The sequence below is a fragment of the Ursus americanus genome, chromosome 2 (assembly GCF_024610735.1).
Source record: "Ursus americanus isolate L20-20 chromosome 2, mUrsAme1.1.p, whole genome shotgun sequence".
Lineage (NCBI taxonomy): Eukaryota > Metazoa > Chordata > Mammalia > Carnivora > Ursidae > Ursus > Ursus americanus.
In genome coordinates, this window is record NC_142128.1 from 31387020 (window position 1) to 31412617 (window position 25598).

The 25598-nt window shown below is 50.8% G+C and overlaps 1 protein-coding gene across 3 annotated transcripts in view; it reads left to right on the forward strand.

Moving 5' to 3' along the window:
- Positions 1 to 19380, forward strand: part of LITAF (lipopolysaccharide induced TNF factor) — a 45122-nt gene extending 25742 nt beyond the window's left edge. For 2 of the 3 annotated variants that reach the window (XM_087870420.1, XM_045784355.2), the window contains exons 2-4: positions 11715 to 11939; positions 14372 to 14528; positions 17790 to 19380. In XM_087870420.1, the coding sequence (XP_087726546.1) occupies positions 11720 to 11939; positions 14372 to 14528; positions 17790 to 17898 (486 nt within the window). In that variant the 5' untranslated portion in view covers positions 11715 to 11719 and the 3' untranslated portion in view covers positions 17899 to 19380. Of the gene's footprint in view, positions 1 to 1388; positions 1538 to 11714; positions 11940 to 14371; positions 14529 to 17789 lie in introns of those variants that run through there. The other variant, XM_087870424.1, reaches the window with a different exon arrangement.
- The last annotated feature ends 6218 nt before the right edge of the window (positions 19381 to 25598 follow it).

Genomic DNA, 25598 nt, shown 5'->3' on the forward strand with positions numbered 1-25598 from the left:
GGCTTAGTGGGGTCATGGCTGAGAGAGAAATGAGGCCCTTGGGGGTGGGGGGAGTGAACCTGGGGATGGGGAAGAAAAGCAGGGAGCCAGAGGGGCTGAGCACCCAGGCTGACAGAAGAGGGGTGTTTCTTTTTACATGGTGATAAGGAAGGGTTTGAGCCATCATAGAGCTCTTAGGAGAGGAGCCATCCGAGAGGCAGGACACATTGGCAGGTGGGGGACACAAATGGAGCAGAGTTCTTGGGGACACGGCAGGGCATGCCGGATTGGCCACGCTTAGCACACTTACATGAAGTCTGAGCCCCAGAACGGCTCCTTCCGTATTGAGGACAAGCAGACAGAGGCCTGGGGGTTCAAATGGGAGGCTGAGGAAGTCAGGTCTGCAGGGGGGGCAGAGGCGTGGGGGGCCCCACATGGGAAGGTGGGGAGCCCCCTCAAGAATCCACAGATCGGGAATCTGGGCAACCCAGCTGTGAGGTGTATTCATTTCCTATGAGCTCAGTGGCTCAGGTAACAAATCCAGTATCTCACGGGTCTGGAGGTCAAGTTCAAAATGGGTGTCAATGGGCTAAAATCACGGTGTCCCGTTCCTTCTGGAGGCTCTGGGGGAAATCCATCTCCTGGCCTTTCCCGGCTTCCAGAGGCACCTGCGTTTCTTGGCTCATGACCCCTTGCTCCAGTTTCAAAGCCGGTAGGGGAGCACCTCCTCTCTTCTCAGGTCCTCCTGCCTCCCTCTTACGAGGAGCCTCGTGGTGACATTGGGCCCACCAGGTACTCGGGACGGTCTCATCTCTTAACTGAAGCACAGCTGCCAGCGTCCTCCTGCTGTTTAAGGCACTGTGCTCACGTACGCACATGTTCTTGGGGATTAGGGTGTGGACGACTTTAGGGGGCACTGTTTCAGGTAGGAGTGCGGGTAGGTCGTGGCCCCAGAACGGGAGCACGGGGTACATTGGGGTCTATGCTTGGATCTTGGCAGTGAAACCTCTGTGCCCCTGTGGGCGAGTGATGCCCTCCCTGGTCCTTGTCTGGTTCCCTGCAAGTCAGTGGCACGAATGCTGTTAATAGTAACCCTCTGCCCAGGGTTCTGAGCACATCCACTTGCGCCCCTCTGAGATATGGGTACTATTAGCCCATTTTCCAGATGAGGAAACCAAGGCACAGAGAAGTCGGGCAACTGTCCCAAGTTCACACAGCCTAGAAGCAGCAGAGTTGGGCGTTTGAACCAAGGGAGCTTATCAGTTCCAGAGTTTCTGCTCTTAAACGTTCGACCTGCCTCTAGATTCCGTCATCTTAAAATAAATGCATGCCATCACCTTGACTTTCTTTTGAACTTTTCTTTCTTTTTTTTTTTTTTTTTAAGATTTTATTTATTTGACAGAGAGAGAGACAGCCAGCGAGAGAGGGAACACAAGCAGGGGGAGTGGGAGAGGAAGAAGCAGGCTCCCAGCGGAAGAGCCTGATGCGGGGCTCAATCCCAGAACTCCGGGATCACGCCCTGAGCCGAAGGCAGACGCTTAATGACTGAGCCACCCAGGTGCCCCTCTTTTGAACTTTTCTGTTCCCCTCTCTGTACCCTTCCTGCTCCCGTCCTTCCGTGTCTTCCCTTGTCTTGCGATCACTGGTGGGTCTTCAGCAGGCCAGCCTATGGTTCCCTGCCATTCCTAGTGACCCCTGAGACATGGGTGGTGCCTGCCCTCTCTTGTATATGACTGGGGAGTGCGTGCAGGTGTTTCTGGAAACCCCACGTGTGACTGTATCTTGGGCACCAGGCCCGCCTGAACTGTCCCTGAACTCGGTGGTGGCTGTGGCCTCCGATTCCCCACCAGCTCAGCTCCTGGTTGGATTCTGCAGTGAAGCCCATCGTGTCTTGTACCATTGCCCAGCGAGGCTTCTCAGCATTGGGCATCATCTCTCTGTCCTTCTTTGCTTTGGGGGCTGCCTGTTGGTCATCTCATCAGAAAGAATGGAAGGGGTGCCTAGGTGGGTCAGTCTGTTAAGCGTCTGTTTTCAGCTCAGGTCATCCCAGGGTCCTGGGATCAAGCCTGGTGTCAGGCTCTCTGCTCAGTGGGGAGTCTGCTTCTCCCTCTCCCTCTGCGCCTCCTCCCACTCATGCATTCTCTCTCGCTCGCTCTCAAATAAATAAATAAAATCTTAAAAAAAGAAAAAAAGAAAAGAAAAAGAAAGGGATGGGAATGGGCAGGAAAAATGACTCGAGATGTTTTAAGTCCCTCATCTGCCGAGAGTATCCCTTCCGTCCTTGCCCGTTATAAACAGGCACTGGAGATCGAGGGGCCAGCGCAGGTGTGAACCCTGTCCCCCCTTTCCTGTCCATACTCGGCAGCAGGAGTTGCTGACGTTTATGGCATCTTGGGGTACAGGATAGTTAGAGCCTCTGAGTTTTCTTGACACCATGAAAAAAGGACAGACTGTCATTTCTGGAGAATGGATGACACACCATCTATGGCGGCCAAGTGGCTCGAGAGCCACACCACGGACCAGGTAATGAACGTGGAGGGGCAGGTGTTTCTGAGTTGGGGTGAGGGCAGCGAGTACCCGGCTCACGAGTCCGGATTTTGAACGGATGATCGTGTCGTTGGATGAACCCCTCATTCCCTTCAATAATTCCAACCAGAGCCAGGAGCACCTTCTGCGGAGCGGGGATCCCAACAGCTTCGCAAGCTTGCATTGGGGAGTAGAAAGAACCCATCTTGAGGTTCAGAGATGGTGGTTTTTTTGTTTTTTTTTTTTTTCTTTCTGATTCTATCTTGTTCGTGTTTGCAAGCCTCCACACTTCCCTTTCCTGCCCATGTCTTGGCTCGTTCTCCTGCCATGACACCCCGGGGTGCCCTGTTGAGAAACACCACTCTCCTCAGGAATCCTGGAGGAAATGAAGGATTTCAGACCCAATTAAATGATTCCAGCCCTGGAGCGTGTTTGGTGACACTTTGGCCAAATACTCGTGTTACCTTGAGCTGAACCAGGAGCCCATCTGTTCCTGAGGCTTGTCATGTATAAATCTGTTCCTGCAGAAACGGTCTTAGCTTCTAAGTTGAGGTGTTAGGGGAAGACCCTCCCATTTACTTCTGCTTCCAAATCCTGATGCCATCCAAGATGGGTCCGGTTTGCTACCCACATTTGTTGGAAGTGTCAGGGTGACCAGCTTGCCCTGGGTTGCCTGAGGTGAGCCCCCAAATCCCATATCCAGGGAAACCCCTCCATCCCGGTGGGTCACCCTGTAAAGAACCCATGTGTTTTGAGTCTAGTTCTAGGTGCTAGGGATGCGGATTGTAATAAGTTTCAATCCTGGCCCTCATGGGGCCCACAGACTCATCTGGAAGCCAGACAAGTACAGAAGAGTGCTCTGTGACAAGTTCAGTGGAGAAACAGGTCTTGGTCACAGCTAACACATACTCACTGCTTCTGTGCCCCTCTTTGCTCTGCCTGCTTTTCACAAGGGGACTCATTGAATCGTCCCAAGAGCCTTAAGAAACCGCCAGTGTCCCCGTTTTATGGATGGGATAACTGAGGCACCAAAGTCATGCCGTGAGGCTTGCCATCTGACCGGAGACAGTGTGGCTACAGATGCTGTGCCCTTGATCTCTGCACTGTGTAGAGAGGTTCAAGTGGGGATTAATCCTCCCCTGAGATCGCTTCTTGGGGGAGGTGATGCACAAGCTGGGGTAGGACGGGTGAGAGGGAAGGACACCAGGGGCGGGGGAAAGAGCATGCCCGGGATGTGTCTGGGGACATCTAAGCCAGGCTGCAGACGCATCACAGACCTGCAGCGTGGTGGCTGGTGACGTGGGAGACGGGGTAGGGCGAAGGGTGCGTGGTGCCCTGGGAACCCCCTCCATCCCGGGCAGCCCAGGATCTTCCGTCATCCTAGTCTTGGGGGCACTGGGCATGTCGGAAAGACCCCAGCGGTTTTGAGTTTTAGGTAAATGGGGCCCCAGGATGGGCTGAACTAAGTCTAGTGGTGAATTTGGAGGCTTAAATTGCTGGCCTTGGCTTGTGACCCGGAGACTGGAGATTTCTAGCGATGCCTTTCCTTTCCCCTTTGTGATTAAGGTGAAGCTTGCATAGCATAAAATTCACCATTTCAGAGTAACAGTTCAGTGGTGTGTTGCACGTTCCCGGTGTTGTGCAAACATCACCTCAGTCTTTCTCCAGAACACTTTCGTCACCCCAGTGAGCCTGTACCAGTTAACAGCCCGCCCGTGTTCTCCGCACACCCCCCCTCCAGCCCCCTGGCCAGCACCGCCTGACCTTCTGTGTCTGGACGCCCCCGTTCCGGGCGTGTCTTGGAAATAGACTCAGACCCTATGCGGTCTTTGCGTCTGGCTTCCCTCCCCCGGCGTGGTGTTTTCAAGATTTGCCCGGCGATCTCTTGGGGCCCACTGCTCGGTGGTAAGGCTGGTCTGCCTGCTGTCTCCAGGCCTCCCAGAGGTCAGAACCTTCCCTGGGAATTTAGGATCCCTGGCAGAGCGCTGCCGGGCTCGGCTCCGCAAACACCGAACGTGCATCTGTGTGGGCACAGAACGGGGAAGACGATCCCCCGAGAATAGCAGCCCCCCCTCGGGCGTTCCAGGGAATTCTGAGACTGTTCAGGCCGAAGTTTTTAGGAGCAGATCTGTTGTTGAAAGCGAGGCCTCTCTGGGTTTGTTCCAATGTCCCGAGGTCTCAGGACCAGTTCGTTAATAGCAGCTCAGGATGTGAGGCCCGCCGGGCCCGACAGCGGGGCTTCTCTCCAGGATTTTGAGGGCACTTTGCTTCTCTTTCAACAGAGCAATATTAAAAGACTGAGGCTGAGCTGCTCTAGACTCCGCCGGCCAGGCACCTCTGCCTTTCCCACCCCAGGTGTTCCAGCAGGTGGCAGAGACACCTGGCACCACGAGGTCCCTTAAATAATGCAGCTTCGGACCCACGTTGTATCTCTGGGAGGTTCTGGGATCCTCCCCTTCTGTGTGTCTTTCTTCCAGAATGAGAGGGAAGAGCTTTGTGTGTGGATATCTGCCTTTGGTTGATATTAAGGTCCTGGCCCCCTGATCCTTATTAGAGAAGCAGATCATTTTTGTTTTTGGATTTTTTTTAAGATTCATTTATTTTGGGGGTGGGGGAGCAGAGGGAGGGAGAGAATCTCAAGCAGACTCCCTACTGAGCACAGGGCTCCATCCCAGGACCCTGAGATCATGACCTGAGCCAAACAAAACCGAGAGTTGGATGCTTAACCGACTGAGCCACCGAGGCACCCCAAGAAGCAGATTATTTTAAATCACAAAGTCATCAGTGACAAAATTAGTTGGAATCCATAATAGGTATTTTTTCACCCTGTCTTAAGTGTGTGCTGTGAGAGTCTGCAGGAAATGGTCTTTTTGCGTGTAAGGCAGAGAGAGAGAAAGGCGTTCCAGTGTGTTGCTGCCATATTTTCATGTTTCATTTGGGGGTAAGGTGATTGATTGTGTCTGTGTCTCCTGGCCTGGGAGGTGTTTGGTGAGCTCAAAAGCACTCCAGAGTCCCCCCCGATGTGGGTTCAAACCCTAGCCCCGCCTCCTCCATCTGTGTGACTTTGGACAGACAAGCAGCTTCACCTCGCGGCCCCAGTGTTTTCGAGTATGAGTTGGGACGATGGTAACAATCATTCACTCAGCGGTGTGAAGACTACATGGGATGACACACGTGAGGGTGTGAATTCCAGAGCCTGGTGTGGTAAAGTAAGAGCCCACTGTGGTTCATCTTAATGCAGTTGTGAATCTGGGGTGGGGGTGGGGAGTAGTTGACGGGTGGTGGATTTTGCTCAGACCAGAACCTCTGGACTCAGATTCCTGAGTATGGTTGATTATCTGGCCCCCTTAGCACCCTTGATTTTCCTCCTATGTGAGAATCCAGCAAATTCGATGCAGATTCAAGACTCAGAGGAGTGACCCCAGCACCCCCATCCTGCTTGGCCCCATTATGCAGAGGGGAGTGCTCCCCCGAACTGGTTACCTTCACCCTCCCATCTCCCTTGGTCATGGCTCATTAGATTAAACCGTGAGAGAGCTGGGCGTTGTTGAGAAAGAATATACAGATGTAAGGGACCTCAGGCCTCAGTCAGTAAAGGGTTAAAATTTGTTCAGACAATTGGATTTATGATGGCAAGGAAAGGGGAGACACATTTTGGGAATACTAAAGGAACAAATGTCGGTGATTTGAAAAACTCATTGGCACCCAAATACCTCATTCCCCACCTCCCTCCCCCATTCTCAGCGGGGACCCAGGGGAGTGCAAGTCAGTTTTGGAGGAGGGGAGAGGTAAAAAAAAAAAAAGAAAAGGAAAAAACAAGTCTTAGATATTACAGTGGTGTGTGGCCCTCCAAAACTCAACCCTATCCAATGAAATCTTATTTCTTAGTATTTCATTTTCTCTTGTTAGGCAGAAATTAAATTATATTTAAATTAATTAATTAAATTTAAATATAATTTAATTTTTCTCCTTGGGGGCAAGGGGGGGGGTTGGAGGCAGCTATAATGAAAACAAGACTGAGAAAACGTGTTCTGTACCCGGGTTTGATGAATGAAGCTACTGCTGGACTCAGTCCCATACACCCAGGAATAAAATATCCGTATACCCCTCACTGCCCACTTAAGAGAGAATCTCTCACCGAGGAAATCTTGGAGACTTGGAGCAAAGGGAATTTGCAGCTAGGGACCCCAGAGTTCCAGGTGCCACATTGACAGGTGAGAACGTGGGGGCCAGGGTCGTGTGGCTGATCATGGGTCAATTTCCAGGTCCCTCTCCAGTCCTTCTCGCATTAGAAAGCATCTCCGTGCATCAGACCTGCCTCGGTTCCCGTGACCTGCGGTCACACTGGGCTTCATGACCTGGGGCCCCAGCGCAGCATGGAAACGCCGGCCCCGGGTTCCCTTAGTCTTCAGAATTTCAAGATGGTAGCCGCAGAGTGTTGGGCTGAGCGTAGTCTCGTGGGGCTGCCCTGGTCACATTTTCTGATTGAACAATGGGTTTGGAATGCCTCTCTGTGGATTTGGAAGTCGCTAATGACAGAGCCATTCTGAGGTGGGGAACGCGGAGCTCCCCAACCCTGAGCAGTTCCTTGATCTCTGTGTGGACGGGTGGTGGTGGGGGGAAAAGGTGGATGGAGAATTGCCTTCAACGCGGTCTTTCAAACGGGCAGTTGAGAAAAACCACTCTCAGGGGCCTAATAACAAAGTTAAACAAGTGGGGAGGGAGGAAGGAGACCCCCTCGTTTTCTCCTTTATTTCCCCCCTGGAGGCTCCCTGTAACTATGACAACCTGGCATCTAAAGAGCCCGCCCCAACCCACCGCCAGGGCCGCCGAAGGGATTCTCAAGGCAAAACTGTGGCTTTGCTCTTCTGTTCAACTCAGAGATGCTTTCCTGTTTGTCCCAGAGAAAGGAGCTCAGGTATTAGATGGAGTTGGGCTCATACCTCAGCACGTTGGCGGCCTGATGTGGAGGGACAAAGGGTTCTCTGGTGACAGTGGAGTGTGTGTGTGCGTGTACCTGTCTGTGCATCTATATTTGGGTGTGTGTGTGGGGGGGTCTATTTCTGTGTCCTGTGTGTCTGTGTGCATGTGTGTGGGTGTGGGTGTTGGACTGAGAGGGACTGTCGGCTGCCCTTGAGGACTTTCGCGTTGTGGGGCGAGGACCAGGAGGTCGAGGCAGGTTGAGCAGATTCTTTCTGGGGGGGTGGCTGGGTGGGTGGCTAGGTGGGCCTCCTGCCCCCTGGGGAAGCCGAATTAAAAAGAAATGGGGGTGGGGAGTGTGGGGAGAAGAAGAAAGAGAAGTGGGATTGAGCGAAGTGGCATTTCCTGGCCTGGGGCCTGGCGAAGGGAGGCTGTGGAATTTATTTAGAAAAGCCCTCAAACCAGCTGCTTATGGGTTTGGTTTGGTTTTTACCCCTCTAGCCTGTCGCTCTCGCTCCTTTTCAGAATCCTAAGTGTTGTTTACGTGGCTGTTTGATACAAAATCAGTGTTCCCGAGAGGCAGGGTCCCGAAGTTCAGAAACTAGGCCGTGGCCACAAGACCAGTGATGCCCGCACGATAAGCCGGTCGGCCTTGATTTCCAGAAGCTCAGGCCTTTCCTTCCTTGAGAGGAAAGGATCACCCCCCGCTCCCGCGCCCCCGCCCCCAGCACCTCCATGTCCGCCCTTGACGACGAAGCTGCCTTGGGTCACTTTTGGAGGAGGGAGCAATGGGTCTGAAGGGGAGGGATTCAGTTTCCGAGTTGAGTCATTGTTTCCCAGCAGTTTGACCCAGACTTTTTTTTTCTGCACAACTCAGGGCGCCCCAAGACCTCATTTCCCCCCTCCCAAAGCACTCCCCTTGCAACCGCGGCACACCATGCTATTTTAGGCCCTCTGTCTGCCCCGGTGTTTTCTGCTCTTGCGGTTTTCTGCTGTGAGTCAGTTTTCATGATAAATTGTGTAGGCAGCTGGGGGTCTGCCTTTCCTGAGACAGGAAGGGACAGCGAGTCCCTGACGCTCGGCGAGGTCGTGAGTTCCTCCAGCTCCTCCAGCGCACCGAGGCGGCCGGCCCCCAACCGGAGTCTCCGAGCACAGGCTGGGCCAGAAGCAGCTGCGCGGGGCCCGGGGAGGGGGGCCGTGTTCCTGGGGCCTGGGAAGGGACATCAAGCCAGCTTCGAGGGTGAACTGGGGAAGAAGTGTCCAGGGGCTGCTGTTTGTGGTCTGCCTCCCTCCTTCCTTCTGCTTTTCTGTTCCTGTACGTCAGAGGATATTGACCATATGCCATAACCGCTTCTCGCAATCGTTTTCGCATTTTTAAACCCTGGACCCGTTGTCACCTAGCTGCCCTGCCATCTCCGTAGCTCCCCTTCTGTCTTCCTGATTAACTGTCCCTGTAGACTTAGATGTGGCGGCCACCCACCATCCCCTCCACCCACACCCAGGCGCCTTCCAGTGTTTGCTTCTTGCTTCTCTGACAGACCTGCTTCATCTATGCTTTCTAGGGTTTCTAGGGTTCCCTATAACCTTCTATGGCTCCCCATGTTCCATAGTGCTGCCGTCCTGTAAAAGCAGAAAACTGTGAGCCACATGGGTAGTTTAAATATTTCCTAGTAGCCACATTTTAAAAAGTACAAAGAAACGGGTGAAAGGAATGTAACAATGCATTTTACTGAACGCCAGCTCTCTGAAATGTTATCATTTCCAATATAAGAAATTATGAACGAAATATTTCACGTGAATGTTTAAAAAATTTTTGAAATCCAGGGTATATCTTGTGTTGACGTCATATCCCAAATTGGATGCTAATATTTTGTCAGAATTGTTTGATCTAGATTCAGAGCCCATTTTATTTGCTGTTGGAAAAGTAGATTCACATAGCCAAGTTGCCCCTTGGAAAGGTGGGAAAAGTTACGTAAGTTTCTGTAACCTTATGCAAGTTTTCCAATAATTGCCTGGTGTATTGGATTTTATTTATTTATTTTTTTAAGAGAGAGGGACAGAGCATGCAAGCTGGGGGAAGGGGCAGAGAGAGAGGGAGAGAATCTTTTTTTTTTTTAAGATTTTATTTATTTGAGAGAGAGAGAGCTAGAGAGCGCAAGCAGGGGGAGTGGCATAGGGAGAGGGAGAAGAAGCAGGCTCCCCTCTGGGCAGGAAGCCTGACTCGGGCTCCATCCCAGGACCCTGGGATCATGAGCTGAGCCAAAGGCAGATGCTTAAACGACTGAGCCACCCAGGTTCCCCAGAGGGAGAGAATCTTAAGCAGACTCCATGCTCAGTGCAGTGCCTGACTCAGGGCTTGAGCTCATGACCCAGAGGTCATTGCCTGAGCCAAAATCAAGAGGTGGATGCTTAACCAACTGAGCCACCCAGGAGCCCCTAGATTTTAAATTTAAACCGTTTAACTTTTACAATGTAAAAATTCAGTTCCTAGGTCACACCGGCCACACTGTGAGTGTGTGTGTGTGTGTGTGTGTGTGTGTGTGTGTGTGTGTGTGTGAGACCCTGCTGGGCAACCATATTGGACAGCCCAGATGGAGAACATTTCCATTCTTCCAGAAGGTTCCATTGGGCAGGCTTATACAGTAAAGCCCAAACACCTCCATAGGGCTTTCAGTTTTCCTACAACCTGGCCCCAACCTGTCTAGCTTTATTTATTGACTTTATTTGACATATGTCCACTTTCCCATGCTTCTCTTTCCCCTCTGAAATCTCCTGTCCTCTCTTCTCCTGGAGAAATCGCTTTTGGTGTCTGCTTAAAGGCAGAGAGCTTCCTCGAAGGAGTCTCCCCTTCTCCCCGCGGCAGAATGACTTGCTGCCTCCGCTTCCCACGGGTTCTTGGAGACGAGGCAGAATGTGGAGGGAAGAGGCGGCAGGCCTGTCTAAGCCCCTGGCCCCGTGGCACACCGCCCTGGGAGCTCATTTCCCCATTTCTCCTGAGGCAGGTTTGAATGGATCTTCTAAGCCAGAATTAGCCCTGCCCCTTTAGAAAAACAGAACGACACAAAGGGCTGCACTGTGTCCTTCTCCAGCTGCCCCAGGGCCACTGTGCGCAGGGCTGCAGACAGGAACACACCCTGGGTACAGGCCGTGTAATTCTAGGCGGTCATCAGCTCTGGGGGGGGGGGGAGGGCAGAAGCGGGAGTGCGGGGGGACCCTTTCTTTGCCCTCACAAAAGGAAATATGTGCCTGGCTCCTCTGATAGTCCTTTTTCAAAATGGGAGCTGGCTTTTGTGTGTGTGTGTGTGTGTGTGTGTGTGTGTTTACTTTTTATTTTTATTTATTTATTTATTTTTAAAGATTTTATTTATTTATTTGACAGAGAGAGAGACAGCCAGTGAGAGAGGGAACACAAGCAGGGGGAGTGGGAGAGGAAGAAGCAGGCTCACAGCGGAGGAGCCTGATGTGGGGCTTGATCCCATGACGCCGGGATCACGCCCTGAGCCAAAGGCAGACGCTTAACCGCTGTGCCACCCAGGCGCCCCTTGTGTGTTTACTTTTTAAAAACCGTAACATACAAATAGAAAAATGCACACATCTTAATTGTAGCGCTTGGATTTTCACATAGTGTGCACACTATGCGATCAACCCCAGATGAAGAAAAAGGACAGGAGCAGCCCCTTAGAAGATCCTGCACCCACCCGCCCACCCCTTCCAGCCTCCATTCCCCACCCCTCCAGGAACAACTGCTTCCCTGTCTTCTGGCCCGTGACTCATTCGGCCTGCTTGTGATCTGGGTGTAAATGGCATCACACCGCGTGTGCGTTTCTGCCCCCTGGATTCCTTCACCAGGCACTCTGTTTGCCATAGCTTGTGGTTGAGTTTGAGTGCCTTTGTCTTTTCCGGCATCTGAAATGCTTTTAGTAAAAACCACAGTGGTTAAAAAGAAGACAGTACTCCATGTGAAAGACAGGCCACTGTTGCTGGTAGTTTGAAGGGTGAAGAAGAGAAACTTCTCTAAGTGGGGTGATGTGTGCCCTGGGGATTTTCTAGGTTTTGATGATTTGGCATTGTATCTATTTACCTTTTAGCTTTATTTAGGGAATCCCGTGTTAAGGTGATAATTCTTGGGTCTGAGAGGGACATTAACTCCCTTTCCGGCTTTTGGACAAGGCTGGACACAAGCCACGTCTTCATGTTTTCTGTTTGTCCGGTAGAAATTAGAAGATTCGGGGGAAAGGGGGGGGGTGTCACTCGCATTTCTGATCCGGTGTCTTCTGGTTTTGCTTTAGGTAAAATGTCTGTTCCAGGATCCTACCAGGCGGCTGCTGGGCCTTCCTCGATGCCAACCGCGCCCCCATCCTACGAAGAGACGGTGGCCGTCAACAGTTACTTCCCCATGCCTCCTGCCCCCGCGCCGGGGCCGACCACGGGGCTGGTGACGGGCCCGGATGGCAAGGGCATGAATCCTCCTGCCTACTACACGCAGCCAGTGCCCGTCCCCAACGCCAATGCAAGTATGTGCTGCCTCCCGCACCCCTATTACCTCTCCTTGGCCCTCCACCCTGGCCTTGGGGACTCGGCGAGAATCAGGGGAGCCACGGAAGCGACTTTCTCTGCCTAAGGGTCTAAGCCACGTGCTGGTCAGTCCGGCTTGACCCCTCGTCCTGGAATGTGTCCCATCTAGTCTTCTGGGATCCACATCTGGGGGGCTTGCGTCTTTTCCCTAACAAAGCTCAGTTTGTAAGCTCTCCCAAGTCGGCCACAAAGCAATCCTTTGGTGCTAACCACAGAGGCCCACCAACAATCCCAGAGAAACTGGGGAATGGGAGTTTGCTTTTAAGGACCCCCCCCCCCCCACTTCCTGCTGAGGCCAGGGCTGGAGAGGGAGAGGGAGCAGAAACAGCCAGGAGTTAGACACCAGTAAGCTGATGCTGTCCCAGCCTGCCAGCCCACCCGAGCCTGCGTGGCTTCCCTGCCTTCCAGCAACTTCTTCATGGCCTTGCCCCCTGGGACTTCCTGCCGCCCAGGTGACCCCAGGTGTGTAGCTGATTCAGTATCACAAACAGCTGAAGGGAGTAGACTCGCCAGCTCAGAGAGTAGGCCTGTGAGTCAGACTGCCTGGGTTCACCTAACTGCCTGGTGCCTCAGTTTCCCCACGTGTACGATAGGGCTCATCAAGTGCCTCCATCAGTGGGTTGTTCAGATGAAATAAAGTTCTATGAGTAATTCCTTTGATAAAAGTGAGCTATTGTCATCGTGCTCGAGTAACTTCGACCCCTTCAGATAGAAGAGAACACGGTGACTTCAGGCTGATAATGCTCTGATCAGTAATTTATTGCACCAGAAAAAAAAAAAGACTTTAATACAGTTTACATGTAAGTGGTAAAGTATGCTTAAATACTGCTTTTCTGGACGGAGAGTCTTTCTAGGTCTTTCTAGGAGTATTAAGTTCTGTTGGCTTGGACAACAATGAATTTCCCCTAAGACATAGATTATAGAAATGGCATTCCAGCACCGCAGAAAGGAACAAAGGAAGTCACTCTGACAGAAATACGAGCTCAACTTTGCCGAAACCCAAAAACATTCTGAATGCTAAGGACTTCCATGATTTATGTAACTCTGGGCTCTTCTCTGGTGACCGTGAACGCCTGTACGTGTTTTTCACCTTGTTTTCTCTTTTTAGCACAATTTTATATATTCATTTCGTGTGTCAGCTCGATTCCCGGACTCCTTGCAAAGCCTGGGCCAGCGTCCCCCGGCTCGGTAAACGCCAGCCTTATCGCTGGACCTTGGACTTAGGAGCCCCGTGTGAAATGCGGGAACAGTGTAATCGAGGGTTCGCCGTGTCCTGGAGTGCGAGCTGCTTTACTGTCCTTATCTCATGGAATCCTGTTCCGTAGAGTTCACCCTTTCAAGGTGTCTGATTCAGTGGGGTCAGTATAGTCGCAGAGTTGTGCAAGCATCAGCACTCATTCCAGACCATTTCCACCGCCCCAGAAAGAAACCCCATCCCCCCCTGCCCTCGGCAACCGCTAATCTATGGATGAAGAAAATTGAGGCTAAAACCCCGTCGTATCGGTGTTTCTGGAATTACCATCTGCAGACCACCTTTGTCGAACCACACAGGGAGCTGAAAAAGCCTTCTGGGGACCCTGTCCCGGACCTGCTGACTCGGCCTGTCCCAGCGTGGGGGGAGGGGGGCCAGGAACCTGCATTGGCAGCCATTGGCAGTAAGCTCCCCACCCGATTCCGTGGTCAGCGAGTTCGTAAAGCCTGGTCGTGCTGAGCCAAATCCCCAGTCCCGGAACCTCTCCCCATCTCACGTATGGGGGCGGTTGGGGGCATGGAGAGCCCCTCAGATGATAATGCTGGAAATCTGCCACTGTTTTGGTAAAATACACGTCCCATAAAATTTATCAACGTAAGCACCTCTCGGTGTACAGTTGAGTGGTCTTAATAAGCACATTCATGTTGTCATGCAAGCATCACCACCATCCCTTTCTAGAACTTTAAAATCTTGTAACACAGAAACTCTGTACCCGCCAAACAGCGGCTCCCCGTTACCCCCCCTGCCCCTCTCCCAGCCCCTGGCATCCACTGTCTCGTCTCTGTCTGTGAATGGGGTGACTCCAGGTGCCTCATATATGTGAGAAATTGTGCAGTGTTTGTCCCGTGGCTGGCTTATGTCGCTCAGCGTCGTGTCCTGAAGGTTCGGCCAGTTGTAGCGTGGGTCAGAATGTCCTTATAAGGCTGAGCGAGACTCCGCTGTCTGGCTAGCCCCCATCGTGCTTATCCATTCGCTCATCCGTAGACACTTGGGTGGCTCCCCCGTTTGGCTCTCGTGAACAGTGGGTGTGCAAGCCCTCCCCGCCCCCCGAGACCTGGCCCCACCTCCTGGTTGTCTGACGGATGCTTTCCCCATTCACCGATCTCCCTGTTCCCCCAGTTGCTGTGCAGACCGTGTACGTGCAGCAACCCATCTCCTTTTTCGACCGTCCGGTCCAGATGTGCTGTCCTTCCTGCAACAAGATGATCGTGACTCAGCTGTCCTATAATGCCGGCGCCCTCACCTGGCTCTCCTGTGGGAGCCTGTGCCTGCTGGGGTAAGTCTGGGGCCCACTGGGCCCCCAGGCTCGTCTTCATTCTTCTCTCACAGGATTTCTGCACCGCAGCGGGATTTGTCTGTGCTGGAGTGTGTGGGGGGATGTGTGCACCACAGGGTGTTAAGCCAGAACCCCTGGCCTCTGCCCTCAATGCAGGTGGCACCCCTCTCTGCACAGACCCCGGTGGGGAACAAGTGCCCTGGAGCAGATCAGCACCGAAAGCTGCTGTCCCCTCTGCCTGCTCAAACCACTCCCTGAGTGTAGGGGCAGCACAGCAGCTCCCTGCATCCGTGTCGGGTGATATCCTGAGGAATGCCTTTTTTTCTCTCTTTTTTTTTTTTTTTTTGAAGAATTTCACGACCTAAATAATAATGTTTGCCCAAGTCTGAGTGAAGCTTTGAATAGCCTGCATGTTGAAGTACTTTATAGTCATCTCTCTGACACTTCTTATCCTTTTAGGACCCCAAGTATTTTTCCGTTGTCTACACAGGGAAAATGTGTATTTATGTTTGCACCAAGGGTATTGTCTTGAAAGAGATCATAGTTTTTGTTCTGGGAGAAATTTGAGGAAACACAGTTAAATTTTTTCCCCCCAGACAGATAAAGGGAGCCTCCTTATTCCTGGCTCTGTTTTCTCCCTTGAAGGAAACAGTGTCTGTGGATTTCTTTTTTAGGAGCCCCGACCTCTCGTACAACTTGTTTATTCCTCATTGTTTGTGGCTTAGCCCAAGAAGGAACGCTGTTTCTCTTACTCATTTCGAAGAGAGGCCCCAAAGCCCCGGAGAGTGTAGCTTCCTTGAGGACACATGTGCAGTGGGGGTAGAAAGGAGACCAAGCAGGATTCTTGGCACCAGGTTCCCTGTCCTGCCCACGGGACTGCAGGGATGGCCGACCTCTTCAGTCCCTGGACCGAAAATGTGAAATAAAAGTTCATCGTCCTTGGACATCTGTATTAAAACTCATTTTTATCTTGGAAACCAGGGAAAGACAGGATGAGAACTATTGAAATGTCAGCCTCTGCTGATCTAGCTCTCAAATCGAGGCAGCTTTTCTGTCCCTCCCTCCTTTTCTTCCTTACATGTGGCCTTGTGGGTTCAAATCCTACCTCTCACTGCTGTGTGACTGTGGGCAAGTGACTTCACCTCTCTGTGCTCCAGGTGCCTCCTCTGAAAACTGGAGGTAATTATGCCCCCCTTCCAGGGGGGTTGTTGAGGATAAAATAAGTGAATATGTGTGTCCAGCAGCTCGGAGCTGAGTTTGTAGGTGTAAGAGCGCGGTAAGGATTAGCGCTAATGCACTGTGGCCGCCCTTACTTGAACTTGGGTAAACTTGGGCAATAGGAGGAAACTTTTTTCATCAGGTCGTTTCCTCATCAGGCTGTATCCTGTTTCTGCTTTATGTAAATCAGTGTCTTCCTGGAACTTGTTGATTTTCTTATTGAATTATAATTGACGTGCAGTATTATATCAGTTTCAGATATACAAGATAGTGATTTGGTATTTTTATACAGTATGAAATCGTCACGGTAGGTCTAGTTACCATCTGTCACCCTATCAAGTTATGACAGTATTATGGGTTATATTCCCTGTGCTGTGCATTATAAAATGGTGATTTTTAACTAAATTTGGGCAAACATTGGTCGTAAGTCTGTGGGCGTGTTTTCTGATACCAGCGAGCTCTCTGACACTAGCTGGGTGTCCGGTGATTCAGTTCAGTTCTGACACTAACTCCTTGGCATTAGTGCAGAGCCCACGGCTTAAAGACCCAGTCCCGTAGGCTGCCCCCCAGTAGAGATGCGAGTCACAAGCCTCAGGCCACCCAGACTTCTGACAACCAGCGATAAACTGAGGGTCCTGCTGTCCCTTCTTCAGGTTTGCTGATTTGCCAGAACAGCTCACAGAACTCAGGAAGGCACTTTATTTACATTTACCAGTTTATTATGAAGGATACCAATGAAAAGCAGCTGGATGAAGAGGGACAGGACGAGGTGCAGAAGGGTCCCCAGTGCAGGGGCTTCTGTCCCTGTGGACCTGGGGTGTTACCACTGTCCTACCACAAGGATGCTTTTACCCCTCGAAGCTCTCCACATATAGTTGTTCAAGAGTTTTTATGACCTGACCCCAGCCCCTCTCCCCTCCCTGAGGTTTGTGGTTGGCTCTGAAAGTTCTAACCTTCCAACTGGGAACCAAGGGTCTTTCGATCCTAAGGCAGGGACTGCCCTGGTCGCCTTATTAGCATAAAATCAGGGGTGATTGAAGGGGGCTTGTTTTGAATAACAGAAGGCACTCACTCCTGTCACTCAGGAAATTCCAAGAGTTTTGGAGCTAATTGCCAGGAACTGGGGACAAAGACCAGATCTATTTCTTATTCCACCACAGGCTGTCTGAAACTCCTGGCTGGGTGCACGGATAATGGATTACGTAGATTAAGAGATGTTATGTGGGGAATTTTGTTTGGTTGTAAGAAGTGGCCTCTCCATATGGAAGAGTAATCAGTCTAGACACCAGGGTTAGCAAACTACAGCCCTGGGGCCAAATCCAGCCCATTTTCGTTCTACGGGAACATACCACACCATCTGTTTACAGATTACCTGTGGCGGTTTGCAGGTGATGGTGGCAGAGCAAGGTCCGTGTAGCCTAAAACATGTACTATCTGGCCCTTGACACAAGAAGGTCACTGACCCCAATCTAAGACAAAGATGCTCAGATGACCCAGGGTTTGAAAACACACCCAGGGCGGTCTGTCTGAGAGAGCTGGCTCGGCATCGGCTGGTATATTGTTGCCTAGAGCTGCCATGACAAATAACCACGAACCTGGCGGCTCAAACCCAGAAAAATCTATTCTCTCTCCCAATTTCGGAAGCCAGAAGTCCACAGTCAAGGTGCTGCGCTCCCTCTGAAGACTCGAAGGGCAGAGAATCCTCCCTTGCCCCTTCCAGCTTCCAGGTGGTCCTTGGCTGGTGGCTGCAAGACTTCAGTCTCTGCCTGCATCTTCACGGGGCCTGTGTCCCTCCCTGTCTTTCTGGGTGTCCCCTCCTCTCCTTGTGAGGGCATCAGTCATGAGTTGAGGGAGCCCACCCGGATCTTGCAGAGTGATCCCGTCTTGAGATCATTCATGACACCTGCAAAGACCCTGGTTCCAAGTACAATCAGAGCCAGAGTTTCCGCGGGGTTCGGCCGGCCGGCCTGTCTTCTTGGTGGCCACCGTCCAAACCTGTGCCAGAGGGTGACGTGCTCCGTGTCTGGCTGTTCTGCCCTCCAGGTGCATCGCGGGCTGCTGCTTCATCCCTTTCTGTGTGGACGCCCTGCAGGACGTGGACCACTACTGCCCCAACTGCAAAGCTCTCCTGGGCACCTACAAGCGCTTGTAGGACTCGGCCAGACGTGCGGGGAGCCGCGTGCTGCTGGAAGCGTGCTCCGACTCTCACCCCGGCCCGCCCCTGGTGTGGGGGGGTCCCACCTCGGTAGCCTCATCTCTCCAGGGGCTTCACCTTTGTGTCTTCTTTTGGGGGAAAAACATCGCAAAAGTAACACACCTCCTCCAAAACCCCAGAGATTGCTGCTTGGAGTCGTGCACAGGACATGCAAAGACGTTCACCTCGAGTGCTGGTTCCCGCCTACCGTGACGCCAGGTCACCCCACCTAACTGTGACTGTTGCCCCCCTGTGAATATCCTCTGGTGATCGGCCATTGGCCGGCTTCACTCCTTGCCTCCGTGGGCCTTTCTGGAGGCGGTCTCAAGCTGAGAAGCCACGGGTTGCCTTATTTTTCGAGACTGTTCTGGCCCGAATACGGCCGACCCCACCTTTAGTGCCTCCCGTTCACCTGTTCCCACTTCTGATGACAAAAATCTTTGCCTTACCAGCGAAGGGCTTGGCTCACTGTGGGCTTTTCAAAGCACACAAATTCACTTTAATTTCTTCATTCCTTTTTAAGTGCCAGGCAGAGCTATTCCCACCCGCCAGACTCCCACCCATGAGGTCCTAAATGCGTGCTAGAGATGGAAGGCTGGGCCTTACCTCGAATCCGCCTTCCCTCGCTTCTCAGCACCAGGTCCTCAGGCCCTTCTGGGGAAGGGCTTTTTCTTCTAGAGGAATTGTTTGTTTTAACTGTTCTTATGACCTCCTTTTGGTCTTAAACACCTTTGAACATAATTGAAAGGAGGGATTTATTGAACCATTTTTCGTAACCATATGATTACCGCCACTTTCCTATGGGTCAATGCATTCTTTTTTTGGGGGGGGGTCCTTAACAGAAAAAGCAATGGGTAATTTTATCCACTGCCTCTATTTGGGTTTAATGCAATTCTTAAAAACCTTTATAACGGGACTCTTCAAGGCGGACCCCTTGGGGGATCCCAGTGGTGTGTTTAGAGAGAGGAACGCACAGTGAGCACATCTGGGTACCATGGTGCTGGAGAGCCTGGGACCTGACTGTTTTCAAAGGAATCTAAATTCTGATTTTATTTTTCAGAAATACAATTTCTTGTAGGACATCAGAAGACATGATTTCTAGGACTCAATCAGCAAGCCAGAGTTCTCAGTTAGCTGCTGCGTCATCTTTGAAGTCAAGAGAAAGCTGGGCTCGACTTTCGAGAGTCCCCATTTTGATAATAAATAGGCACAGGGAATGCACGTGAATAATATTACATAGAAATTAAGCCTAGACCTGGAACGAAAATCTGTATATTGGCCGAAAATTATAGTTGTAACCAGTGATCCAGCTTATTCATTCGATGTTTTCAAAGTTCCAGTAATTATTTTTGCAATGAATACGGATCCTACATAGTACTTTGGTGTTATCTACTTTTAAAAAAATAAAGTCTTTGGTTCACTCGGTGAACTATTTATCAATTCTTATGGTGTGAAGAAAGGTCTCGTGTTGTGTTTCCAGCCACTGATACAAAGAACCTTTATTTGTTCATAATGGTAGAAAACCCTTCATGATAAAAACGTCAGACTTGCTGACTATCCCTCCATGTCAAGATGACCGATGTTGAGTTGGGTGGATTGCTGGCGCGTCTGATGTGGACGTTAGGCTGTTGGAACTCACTAGGCATTATCTGTGGCAGCCTGCCATAGCTTTCAAGTTTTAATAAAATGCCCAGAAGAAAGCGGTCCTCATTCATTCTCCAAACAAAACATGCTTTGTTAATTGATCGGGCCAGTTGCGAGTTGCGAGAAGGGGGCCATTGTTAACTCACGGGGATATGAATGTCATCCACCCTTTTCCTACCTGGTGACAAAGCTGCATTTCGGAAGGCACAGGACACTGATGTCGTCTTGCTGTGGCTAACGTTGTCCTTTAAACTCTAACTTCAACAGCCCCGGAAAATTGCCGCTTGCCTGATCTCAATCGTGTGTTTTCCTTTCATTTGACCAAACGAGGGCTCTGCGTATTTAGCAGTTCTGCTCAGATGGGGGTATATAAATGGTCTCAAGCTGTTATTAATTACATATGCAGAGTCAACAAAACAAGAGCCCTGTTTCAAGGACCATAAAACATATTCCGTGGAACTAAAAATAAGGTCAGACGCCTGGACTAGGAGGCCTGCATCGTCGTTCCCTTGTATTGTTCGCAGTGCGGACGTACTCATCCATGGTTCCCAATTAAAAGGCTCTCTGGTTTGGCCTCTATGCATCGGGGACGTCGGAGTTAAGTTTGTTAACACAGAATCACAGCCAATTGATGGAAGAGCTTTAAATCGGCTTCGACCTCAACGTAGAATTCTGCCACTTTCAAGCCCCCGACGGCTTACCTACTGTTAGTCCGTCTGGGAGAGGTGGGCTTCTACTGAAGTGTGGGGTTTGTGCCCTGTTAACAAAGTATTCAATTATAGCTTCTATTTAAGCCAACTAGGAGCACAGGACTGGTTCCTGGCTGACCACAGTGCTACCCACGAAAATGTTTTCTCTGGGACAACTGGCTTCCCAGTTGCTACTGAGCCGCTTCTGTTGGGCGCCGAGCTATTCATAAGTGTGGCTTCATACACTCACACGGCTTGGCCTCGGTTTTCTCCCCAGCGACAGCCTCCCGTGTTCAGGATGTTAAAATCCTTCGCTGACGTTCTGCGGTCAAAGATCTCTATTAGGAGTAAATTCAGACGTCGGAATTTTACTTCCAAAATTCCGATTTGCGTTTTGGATCCTATTAAAGTTATCTCCTGCACGTAAGACTCAAATGTTTACAATGAGCCGTCTGTGTTTCGTAGGCACGCGAGAGAATTGTAAGTAGGTCCAGCAAGGCGATGAAAGAGAGAAACCAGGAGTTTGGTGTTTTTTTCCCCCAGTCTAAGAATTTTAAAGAAACAAGATTCTGAAGCTCAGCTTAAAACACGAGCGCACGCGCGCACACCCCCCCCCCACAACACCCCAGTTCACAGCCAAGTATACCGGCCAGCACATTTAACCGTTCTGTGACTAATCTCCACAGTATTAGGAAGATGCTCACACATGTAAGTATCTTTATTTCCCTTCTCAATAAGCCTTTTGAGATCAGTTTAGGTTCCCAGCAGAGCGAAGCAGGAAGTACAGAGATTTCCCAGGCACCCCCTGTTCCCCACACATGCACGACCTTGCACGGACCCATCAACACCCGAAGTCCCCCATTTCCATCAGGGTTCATTCGCTCCTAGTGGCGCACCTTCCACGGGTTTGGACAAATGTGCAATGACGCGTGTCTGCCATCAAAGTACCCTACAGACTAGTTTCACTGCCCTGAGACTGCGCTGTCTGTTCATCCCACCCTCCCCCTTAACTCCCGGCAACCACGAATCCTTTTTCTCTCTCCACAGTTTTGCCTTTTCCAGAACGTTTCAGAGCTGGAATCATCCAGGATGGAACCGTTTCAGATTGGCGCCCTTCTGCTTGGCGTTTTGCAGTGGAGCTTGAGAGCTCCTTTGTTTTGGGTGCTGAATAGTGTTGCATGGGGCGGATGTGCCACCCATTCGAGGGGGTCTGAAGCTGTCCGTGCTGCTGCGTCTCCTCAGTGGTCATGCGCCGTGTCCCAGATAGCATCAGCTTTGTGGCGCGTGCCCCGTGACACGTCATCACAGAGCACAGTGTTGTTCGTGAACCTGTGTGTGTAGAGTCGTGCATGGGTGTGGGCAGGGGCGTCACAGTGCAAAGCGAGTGCTGAGGACGATGTCTGGGAGCCTCCGGTCTGCCCCCTGTGGTCTCCGTGTTATCATTGATTGACTCCTGCTGTACCTGGGGCCTCGTACAGCGGGGGTACCAAACACAGCCCTGCCTGGGAAGAGGGAGCAGTGGGCCCAGCACGGCCCTGCCAATGTGTCTGGGGGCGTCTGTTTTTTAAGCTAAAATGCACCTGCCATTAAAATGTGGAATGCCGTGCGGTTGAGAACGTTCACGGTGCTGTGCAACCCTCTCCTCTACCAAATTTTGCACATTTTCATCGCCACCCCCCCCCATGAAATTGCACACCCATGAAGTCACACCCCTTTGCCTCCTCTCCAGGCACCTGGTAGCATCCCATGAGCCCTGTGTTTCTCTGGATTTACCTATTTTGCATATTTTGCATATTTCATGTAAATGCAGCCATCTGATCTGTGCCCTTTGGAGTCTGCCTTCTTCCTCTCAGCACCCTGTTTTTGAGCTGCATCCATGTCGTACCCGGTCTCCGTGCTTCCACCTGGTGTGGATACATTACCCCACATTTGGTCTGGGCCGTTAGGAATAATGGAAGCTGCTGCTCATGTTGGTTTGCGGGTTTTTGCGGGTTTTCGGTTTTCCTGAGTGTCTACCTGCGGGGGGGGGGGAGTTGCTGAGCCCTACGGTAATTCAGTTTAACTTTTTGAGGAACCTCCCTGTTGCTTCTTAAACAAATGTTTCCTATTGCAAAGCCACATCTAGCAAGGGATCCCCATTTTGAACCGAGCGGGCGTGGAGAACTTGGTCATCTTCCGCGGCAAGAGCCATTGGGAGCAGCTCGGTGGCCATAGAGCTGGATTCCGAGCAACCTGCAGCCTAGGCTGGCCCGCCTCGATTCCTGGGCTCATCTGACCCCCTTCGATCCTTCTGGGGCTCTCACTGAGCCTGAAAAGTAAGGAGGGGTGGGTGCTGCATCTCAGCCCTCTGTGGGGAGGGACCCTCTTTTGAGAAGGAGCCACAGTCTCCTAAATAGAGTGATCAGATGCAAACTTGTTTACCTGTATGCTCCGCTTGGGGGACAGCACTGAGGGGGACGCTGCCCCCTCCTCTGTGGCATTGACAAGAGAAGGGGAGAGAGAGACAGCAAATAAACCTAGCATTATGGACTGTTACAAGCCGGGAGGGAGAAGGGCAGGTGATTGCCTGTGTGGGGAGGGGCCCTTCATCCTCTGGATGCTCTAGTCATTCTATTTTTTTTTTTATTTTAATGATTTTTTATTATATTATGTTAGTCACCATACAGTACATCCCCGGTTTCCGATGTAAGGCTCGATGATTCATTAGTTGCGTATAACACCCAGTGCACCATGCAATACGTGCCCTCCTTACTACCCATCACCAGCCTATCCCATTCCCCCACCCACCTCCCCTCTGAAGTCCTCAGTTTGTTTCTCATAGTCCATAGTCTCCCATGTTTCATTCTCCCTTCTGATTACCCCACTTTCTTTATCCCTTTCTTCCCCTACCGATCATCCTAGTTCTTATGTTCCATAGATGAGAGAAATCATATGATAGTTGTCTTTCTCTGCTTGACTTATTTCACTTAGCATTATCTCCTCCAGTGCCGTCCATGTTGTAGCAAATGTTGAGAACTCGTTCTTTCTGATTGCTGAGTAATATTCCATTGTATATATGGACCACAACTTCTTAATCCAGTCATCTGTTGAAGGGCATCTCGTCTCCTTCCACGATTTAGCTATTGTGGACATTGCTGCTATGAACATTGGGGTGCATATGGCCCTTCTCTTCACTACGTCTGTATCTTTGGGTAAACACCCAGTAGTGCAATGGCTGGATCATAGGGTAGCTCAATTTTTAACTTTTTAAGGGACCTCCACACTGTTTTCCAGAGTGGCTGTACCAACTTGCATTCCCACCAACAATGTAGGAGGGATCCCCTTTCTCCATATCCTCTCCAACAATTGTTGTTTCTTGCCTTGTCTATTTTTGCCATTCTAACTGGCGTAAGGTGGTATCTCAGTGTGGTTTTGATTTGAACTTCCTTGATGGCTAATGATTTTGAACATTTTTTCATGTGTCTGTTAGCCATTTGTATGTCTTCATTGGAAAAGTGTCTGTTCATATCTTCTGCCCATTTTTTTATTTGTTTATTTGTTTCTCATGTATTGAGTTTGAGAAGTTCTTTGTAGATCTTGGATACCAGTCCTTTATCTGTAGTGTCATTTGCAAATATATTCTCCCATTCCGTGGGCTGCCTCTTAGTTTTTCTGACTGTTTCCTTGGTCATTCTAAATGTTTCCTCGGCGTTAGGAGGCAGCCCTTGGGCTTCTCCGCCGGAAGAGTCTGAACGTTTATTTGCTGTTCTGTGCCTTTTTGTGACTTAATTTGCTGTTTCTCCCTCTTTGGGTGGAGTCACCGGATTCCTCCCATTTTCTGTGGAGGAGCGGCTATCCTTGAAAAATAATCCTTTCCTCTGGCTCCTGCCTCCTGATTTCCTGTCGATAAGCCGGAAGCGGGGGGCTGGCTTCCAGTAAGCGGGTGGGTCCTGGTGGGGTGTGGCTGGGCCCACCTGCCTCTGGTCGGTGGAAATGGGACATCTGCCCACAGGGCTGCGACGTTCTCCTAGGCGTCCGCCCCTGAGGGTGGGGACCCCCTCCAGAAGCCGGGTCACCTGAGCAGACTTGGCCATCCCCAGTAAGGACGTCGTGGGAAACATGTGATGACCACTTTCAACATCCAGGGGGGATATTTCTGTTGCCTTGTTCCCAGGGTGTCCCAGCCTGAGAGAGGAGGGAAGGGCATATATGGTAAGAACACACACAGCATCTTAGGATAGTTCTAGAAACTCTATTTTGTATTTCTTGTTCCTGTTTGAAATGAAAGTGGTAGAAAAAAAGCCCTCATTGTGAGGCTGGTGGGGAGGTTGTGGGTTGGGGTCTCGCCTTTCTGCACATTCTCAAAACTGAGCTGTTAGCACAGCAGTGAGCTCCTGTGTGTGTGTGTGTGTGTGTGTGTGTGTACGTGTGTGATCATGGCATGTTTGTCATTTGGCATCTGGACTGTGTAATTACAGGATTCTTTCCCCATGTCATCGAGAGCCTTTCTTTCTTTGTGGTTGTACTGGTTAACGTTCCCTGCTTTATTATTTTTTTTAATTAATTAATTTTTAATTATTTATTAGAGAGCGCACACAAGCAGGGGGAGTGGTGCACAAGAGGGAGAAGGAGAAGCAGGCTTCTCACTGAGCAGGGAGACCAATGCAGGGCTTGATCCCAGGACCCCAGGATCATGACCTGAGCCAAAGGCAGCCGCTTAACTGACTGAGCCCCCCAGGCGCCCTGCTCCTGGGGTTTTAACTAAGAACGTTATCATTTTAGGATCGCTTTTCCTGTTATAAGGTTATCTTGTGTACTAACACTTCTTTGCATGTTGTCTTCACCGATCCTGCCGGGAATGCTTCCGGGTGGAGGGACAAACTTCATCCCCGTTTTACAGATAGAGTGATGGAGACACGGACTGAGCCATTTACCCGGGACCACTGAACAATCCGCAACAGAGTGGCGACTTCTGGTCCTGAAATTCACCTTCTGCTTGCTGAACTACGGATTCCTGGGCCTCTTGCCTGGAGACTCATATTCAGACGACCTGGGAGGGGCTCAGGAGTATGCATTTTTCAAAAAACTACGGGTGGTTTGTGGGGTGCCTGGGTGGCTCAGTCCGTAGAGCGTGTCCAACTCTTTGATTTCAGCTCCAGTCGTGATCTCAGGGTCATGGGATCAGGCAGGCTCTGCGCTCAGCAGGGAGTGTGTTTCTCCCTCTCCCTCTCCCTCTGCTCCTCCCCCTACTCACACACTCTCTCAAATAAATAAACAAATAAACAAACGAAATCTTAAAAAAAAGGAGGGGCTATCTAAATGGGGTCATAACAATTAACAAGTATA